Below are 7,766 nucleotides of genomic sequence, written 5' to 3'. Positions count from 1 at the left end.
GTTTTGTAAAAATCGACGCGTTTCAAAAAGGCGGGGCATAGAGGAGAAACAATCATGTACAGTATGTCGAAAATAATGTGTTTTTTTAACTTTAAACCGCATAAACACATTTCATTACACCAAATACACAAAATAATGTTCTTTTTAGCAGCATCATATGACCCCTTTAATATTGAGAACGATTTTTAGAACTATAGCTTTATCGTTATTTTTATAGTTATCGTCCTTGGTGTGAACAGGCCTTTACACAATTTGCTGATGTAGCAATTTATATGAGGACCACTTCAGATGTTCTTACAAATCAGTTTTTGGCATTTTTCACTATATTAGTTAAGGTATTTTTTAAATGTTCATGGCAGTATTATGTTCCAAGAAGAAAATGTAGGAGCAATTCAATGCAAATGTCAACCTTACCATGACAAAAAAAATTTTTACGAAAAGAACAAAACCCTATTTAAGTTCTGCATTTAGGTCTGTATTTTACAGCATTAACATGCTTCAATAGAAATTTGAAGGAATACATCATGTTTATCCACCACAAATGAGGTACTATGAACCAATAGTAAAATTAAATTTTCATCCAACTATATATTTTATGTTTTCATAAGAGGGGTCAAAGCCCAACCATTTTGTTAAATGTATGTCAACAGTAAGCATTTTGTAGAAAGATGGAGACCTGTCTGAAAAATAAATACACTCACTTTGTCCTAATAGCGATGATTTATGGATTTATAAGTGCTAGATTTATTAAATAATGTGCTGTGTAATTCAGTGCTGTGTCACGTCCCTGGCAAGTTAATATCATAAAATAATTATTAGTAATACTAGAAAACTAGAAACTTTCTGTACAAAGGCAAATTATGTCCATTCTAATAATGATCAACTCATCTCCCTTCTGTGCTCTGAACAGCCATAATAACGCGTTACGGATGCGACAGTTATGGACGCTTCATATTTGTAACACCGTTCGTAGTTCGGGAAGAAGGAGACGGGAACTGGCGAACATTTATACAAAACTTTAATCAAATAAACAAACACAAAATGAAAGTAAAGCGGTAGCCCCTCGCGGACAACTGCCGCACACAAAACTGTATGGCGTTGTGTGGGTGAGCGGTTTGCTGATGTCAACGTTGTGGATCGAGTGGCCCATGGTGGCGGTGGGGTTTCTTATCTTACATTTTATAAGATGTGTTTGACTTGAAGCAGTGCTGCGCAGACCGACCAGTGTATGACATCAAAGTAACGTGAGAGCAATATGAAAGCATGCAGAGCCACCTGCTCTCTATAGCTTTCGTGGTACTTAGATGGCGTACACTGATCGGTCTACGCAGCACCGCTTTAAGCTGAACACACCTATGTGGTTGCACAAAATAAATTCCAGGCCTGGTCCTCTCTCGTCCAACACGGTCGTCACTCCTCCCTTTTATCCTTCCGGAGCTCCTCCGTGAGACTCGAGACCGGTGAGTGGTGCAGGTGTCGCTCATTATCAATTACTCCACCGGCCTCGCTCCGTTCCAACGGCTCTCGGCCCCGCCCCCACTCGTCACAATATTATATCATATGCATAGTCATACTGCATAGCCATACTATATGTATCTATATGACCGACACAAATGTTTGCCATGTTGCTGATGACTGATACTGTGTAGGCCTAATGAATATGGCAGAGGCGGACTATAGGACAAATAACCAAAACTATTTTCAAATGTCAAATAATGTTGATTGTCTATATTTTATTTACACCTTTTATGTTTTTTTATTACACCTTTTATATGTTTCAAATAACTCTTGTCGCTTGATGCATGCATAGAGCATGAGTCTGCATGTTGTTTAACGTGACTGCTGAGTTCTATGTGCAAAAGATGTGCTATTTTTCTAATTTTTCTACATTGCACATCTTGTTTTATTTCGTATCATTGCAAGTTAAAATGTTTAAGTCATTTTGTTGTGCAGACGCAACCTGAAACTGCAGTCTATTTGAAATGTGGTTTCTCTCATTTAAAAAAAATATTATTGAGCATTCTTTTGTTTTGATCTACAGAACAGTGTAATAAAAGTTGATAACCCCCCCCCCAAATTGTCCCTAAAATTCTTATCTTACATTTTATAAGATGTGTTTGACTTGAAGCAGTGCTGCGCAGACCGACCAGTGTATGACATCAAAGTAACGTGAGAGCAATATGAAAGCATGCAGAGCCACCTGCTCTCTATAGCTTTCGTGGTACTTAGATGGCGTACACTGATCGGTCTACGCAGCACCGCTTTAAGCTGAACACACCTATGTGGTTGATTGGTGACAAAAATGATGCAAGGCTGCGTAATGTAGCCTATATAATGCAGTGATATCCCCTTAACATTTTTCAAAACGGGCTGGACTAAAAATATAGATTTCCCAATTTCAACAATTACATTTTAACAAAATGTTATCAAATCCCAAGAAAAAAATATTTTATTCCACGCTGTTTTCAACTGAAGTGTGAATAAAACTTCAATAAACTATAGCGCACACCTCCTGTCTAATAACTGCAAAAAGAAACAAGGTCTCAGCTTTAAAATTCATGTCAATTTTATCACGAAATTCAAACAATAAATGTAATTTTGACGCTTTTTAATGTGGCATTACAGATCATAGCGCCACAGTTCAAGCAGCAGCGAGGAGCACACGTGAATAGATAATCTCTTCCTCTTTTCTACTAGTTATAGCACAAAATAAACATGAATGAACATCGGAAGGTATATTGAAAGACACAGAAGAACTTACTAAAATGTATCACAGTGTTTCAGCCATGGAAAGAAGTTAGTAAAACAGCTTAACCTGTTTGTATCTTAATTATTGAATGTATATATGAATAAATGTAATTAAAACAAATTTTTACGACAGCCACCTGTTTAAATGATCTTAACCCTTTAGGCGCCAGGGATTTTTGGAAAAATGCTGGGTTTTGACATCAAGATTTCAAAAGCTTGTGGCTTGAAAGGGCTTAAAGATCTACTGTAAATTAGAAAAATGTTGGGCATGACCGAAAGTTTGCGGGGTGTAGGTGACATCTCTACCACCCCCATCCCCGTTGGGCAAAGGGTCGAAATGATCACTTGTTGTCGATTATTAGATGACCAATCGTCATTTCCAAAAGGCAAATATTCCCCTTCAGAGTCAGAATCGGCAAATAACATTTGCAACACATCCTCACGGTACAACATTTTATTAGCCATTTGGCGATTTTCTCTCACAAATCTCACAATTTACTTGACGCTATGAACTGAACTGCTTCCTCATCAATGACACGATAGCTCACTTGCTCTGCTATTTCCTCGAACACTTTGAATAGGAACGTGACGTAATTTTGGTCTAGAATCAAAGTACTACATGTCTGCCATCTAGTGGTAGGGAATACAAATGAGATATTACACCATATAAGGAACTACAGTCTATTTCATGAAGTATGAGGTCTTGTTGCAATTTTGCGACTTTGGCGCTTAGAGGGTTAATCAACAACTAAAGATTAACAATTAATTGGAGTGATATTGGTCTGCTACATTATTTAAAAACACAGTGTCACAGTGGTTACAATTAACAGCATGAGAGATGGTGTGAACGCATGCTACTTAATCGCACAATCCATAACCATTTGCATTACAGTTTCAGTTTAGTGGTGGGTGATGTGCTCCATAGTCATATCTATCGTCCTATCGTCAGCCTCCAGGCAGGGTAAGACTAAAAGCAGCCTAATGTTAGTGTAATCTATCAACTACACATTATATCATTTTAGTCAAGTAGCATATAGATGTCATGTCTCAAAATATTTTTAATATGACTGAATTTGTATTTAACATAACAGTTTAATAGAAACATTGTAACATTATAATTCGCGAGAGAGCAGAATTCAGTCAGCGAGTGTGCACACTGATCAACTAAACACCGGTGTTTCTGATTGGCCGCTGCATTTATAAGCTCAACGGAATCGTGTGTGATTAGTTGTAACACTGTAAAAATGCAGAAAAAGAAATATGATGGAACAAATAAGCCCTAATATTAATTAGATAGTATTGCTAGCCTGATAATAATAATAATAATCCTCTTGCTATCGTCAAAGGCATCAACCGCAGGCGATATCTCTGACTATCGTCGATACACAATATTATTATTACACCCTATTTTAGTTGTAAGTCGATTAACTGAGAGGTCAGAGTTTAAATACTCTGTAGAGATCTTTTAATTTTTTATTTTTTTAAAAGGATTTTATATGCGTTTCCATAGATAAATTCCAATTTCAGAACTGTCACGTCTTTAACAGAGGGATGTCACACCCGTAATGGTGTTTTTTCCTCCGAATTGCAAAAACGGTTTGTGCATTGTAATTCACAGAAAGTCTGTTGTCTCACATAAACTTTTTTTGCCACATTTGCGTTACGCATGTGTATTGAAATCATCTAAAAAAAGAGTAAGTTGTGAAAAGTGAAATGTGAGTGATGTGTTTTTATTTCTCTATAGGGTAAGGAGATTATTGAATACTACCTGAGGGAGCTAGAAGAAGAAGGTATAACTTGTATACCTCGGTGGAGCCCTTGCCCACCATCACCCACAAAGCCAGTGGTGCCACTTGTTATTCCTGCATTGCCTATCACTCCCACAATCTCCATTGAAGCCCTTCCTGAGAGCGTGAATGAGATTCAAGGGTGTAAAGAGGGCAGCAGTCCTCCGGGCAGCCTGAACGACGCCCTTGTAGCCAGTCCAGATGGTTAGTACCAACACTGTTACCACTCTGACCTTTTCTACACTCTAAAAAAATAATGCGTTAGCTAAAAAAAAAAAAAAAAAACAGTTTGCATCAATTTTTTAGAGTTATGACAACTTCTAATGAAATTGTTCAACCAACAAACTACATTGATTTAGAAGAACTTAATCATTTGTAAAAACACATTTTTAAGTTGGTTACTCAAAAAAATTAAGTTGCTCCAACTAATGGATTTGTGAGCCTGGAACCAGTTTATATGATCTTTGTTTCTGTTCAAATTCACAGCTATGGCACATGCTAAATGTAACTTATTTAGCATGTTATATTTAATTCAAAAGTAAGATGTTACTTGTCACTGGCAGTAGCGCAGTCATTGCTAATAGAGTCAATGTAGTGTTTACCTTCATGTGGTCTACTCTTCAGCAATGGTAACCACAAAAACTTCAACATAACAGAAACTCTTTAAAATGTCAAACATAACAGCATTAAACACTAACAGGTCTTTCCCTTCACTAAAAAAAACCACATAAAATAACACTTAATTTCAACATTTACTCTCCTTATCCAGTCCTATGCAAAGCGTGCTGGAAACTAAAAATCCACTACCCAATTTCCAAAGTTAACAAGACAATATTATTGAGTGTAAGATATAACTTAACTTTTAAGGAAATTCAATTAACGCAGAAATTTGAGTTTAAATTACGCATAATATTAAGTTACACCGTGTTTACACCGGACAAAAAACAATATAACCTATTATGCTGACTACACTGGATGTGGTTCGGCACAACAAATTCCCGACAGTAAACTGCTGCTGTGTTCTATTTATGACGTACTGACCCAAATTTCATATGATTTTCAACAGTCGCTTTGTTGCGTCCAGTGTAGACAGACTTTAGCTGTTGCGGCACGGCGCGAAACGACAACTCTAGCGTCCGGTGTAGACACGGTGTTAAAGGGGTCATATGATGCGATTTCAAGTTTTCCTTTCTCTTTGGAGTGTTATAAGCTGATTGTGCATAGATAAGATCCCTGAAGTTGCAAAGACTAAAGTCTCAAAACCAAAGAGCGGGGCTTTACATTTCCGACGCGTGCTTGCAGACTGCGCTTGTCGGAAGGCGGGACTTTGTAGAAAACGAAGCGTTTGAGAGAGGCGGGGCATAGAGGACCTACAATAATGTACAGTATTTGAAAAATAATGTGTTTTTTGAACATTAAAGCATGTCAACATATTCTGTTACACCAAATACACAAAAAAATGATCTTTAAAAAAGCATCATATGACCCCTTTAATGTAATTATCAACATTATTATGTTAATTAAACTCAACTAAATTATGTTTGCAACTTAAAAGGTTTAATTAAATTATTACATTTGAATTTTTAACTTGCAACCATGCATTTATTTAAGCTGTGGTAACAGGTCCCCTGAGTCATTTTTTAGAGTGTACTTAATATTGTAGAACATTCTATTCATTTTACTTTCCCTTTTGTATTTTGCCTCAAACACATCTATACAACAAATAAAGCATACTGCACTTTATTAAAACTTAGCGTTAAAAAAAATAAATTAAATTTAGAGTTTGTTTGGGAACATTTGTTCAGTTTAACTTTTCATACAAACAGTTTACTTAAGGTCTGCTAGATGTAAATTTTTTTCAATCTATGTTTAGATAAACTGGATGCAGACTACATCAAACGGTATCTGGGTGACCTCACACCCCTTCAGGAGAGCTGTCTGATTCGCCTGCGCCACTGGTTACAGGAGACACACAAGGGCAAGGTGAAATGTGCACACATATTCAGCCTTTTTGATGTTCAATCTGATGGATCAATATCTATTGACGTGTGATTAATCCACTGATATGTGGACATTGAGATTATTGGCATCGGCTGATAACTGTGCCTGCATGTATGATAAACCAGATGGTTTAACCTTGGTATTAATGCATAATTACATGTATATAGATATATTAGGTCCATCTAATAATTATTACTCTAATTATTAGAGCCATCAATTTAATACATTAGTTTTGTATTATGTAATAAAAAAAGTAATTTTTCTTTTCTCCTAAACTGCACATAATTTATGTAATAAGGGCGTATATTTTTTTGAAGCATAGCACCATGTATTCCGAAAATTCACCAATGATCAGTTTTACGATCTGATCACATTTAGTCAGTGGCAGTCTAGAAACCCACCTGTCTAGGTTACTTGTTGATCCTCCTGTCCTCTTAGATCCCAAAAGATGAGCATATTCTACGGTTCCTGCGTGCACGGGACTTCAGCATAGATAAGGCACGGGAGATCCTTTGTCAGAGTCTGACCTGGAGGAAGCAGCATCAGGTAGACTACCTCCTGGATACCTGGAGCTCTCCTCAGGTGTTGCACGATTACTATACCGGAGGCTGGCACCACCACGACAAGGGTGAGTGAGCACAGTGATACCCTGTCAGCTAAAGGTATTTCTGTCAGGACCACTATCGTCAAAGATAACTTACAATTAGCATACATTTTAGGTTGGGGGTATGGTTCTGTTCTGGGCAACACTCCCTGCCCATCCATGCAGCCTAGCATGGATAGGAGCAGGGAGAGCATAAATAACCCCCCAAAACAAACCATATGCTGAACGCCCCCCCCAACCACATGCTGACAGCAATCTAACTGAAAATGCCTTACGGAAGGAGAGTGGCATCGAAGGGGTGCTCTTCTTTATAAGCAGCTAAGAAGAGCAGCAAGACCCTTACCGGAGGAGTGTAGCAGCGAAGGGATGCTCTTCTTTATAAGCAGCTAAGAAGAGCAGCAAGCCCTTACCGGAGGAGTGTAGCAGCGAAGGGGTGTTCTTCTTTATAAGCAGCAAGCCCCTTTAATGCAGTACCTGAAAAAGATTAAAGATGCAGAAAACCCACTAGAATTGCAGCCTAGTTTGCAGCAAACACAGCGTACTGCAGCTGTAGAAGCGAGCAAATTAACTGGTTCAAAGATCGCAGATTCTACCTGGCCTAAAGCTTTAGCATCCATTTAAAAACT

The 7,766-nt window shown here is 37.6% G+C and overlaps 1 protein-coding gene across 2 annotated transcripts in view; it reads left to right on the top strand.

The window, feature by feature from the left end:
* LOC107731096 (SEC14-like protein 1) overlaps positions 1–7,766 on the top strand; it is a 38,803-nt gene that overhangs the window by 17,776 nt on the left and 13,261 nt on the right. For both annotated transcript variants that reach the window (XM_016542083.1, XM_016542082.1), the window contains exons 4-6: positions 4,493–4,739; positions 6,409–6,518; positions 6,975–7,164. In XM_016542083.1, the coding sequence (XP_016397569.1) occupies positions 4,493–4,739; positions 6,409–6,518; positions 6,975–7,164 (547 nt within the window). The remainder of the gene's footprint in view (positions 1–4,492; positions 4,740–6,408; positions 6,519–6,974; positions 7,165–7,766) is intronic.

Source organism: Sinocyclocheilus rhinocerous, unplaced genomic scaffold (genome assembly GCF_001515625.1).
Source record: "Sinocyclocheilus rhinocerous isolate Xijiao unplaced genomic scaffold, SAMN03320098_v1.1 scaffold4869, whole genome shotgun sequence".
Classification (NCBI taxonomy): Eukaryota; Metazoa; Chordata; class Actinopteri; order Cypriniformes; family Cyprinidae; genus Sinocyclocheilus; species Sinocyclocheilus rhinocerous.
The sequence above is the reverse complement of the archived record's forward strand: the minus strand, read 5'-3'. Positions and strand labels throughout refer to the sequence as shown.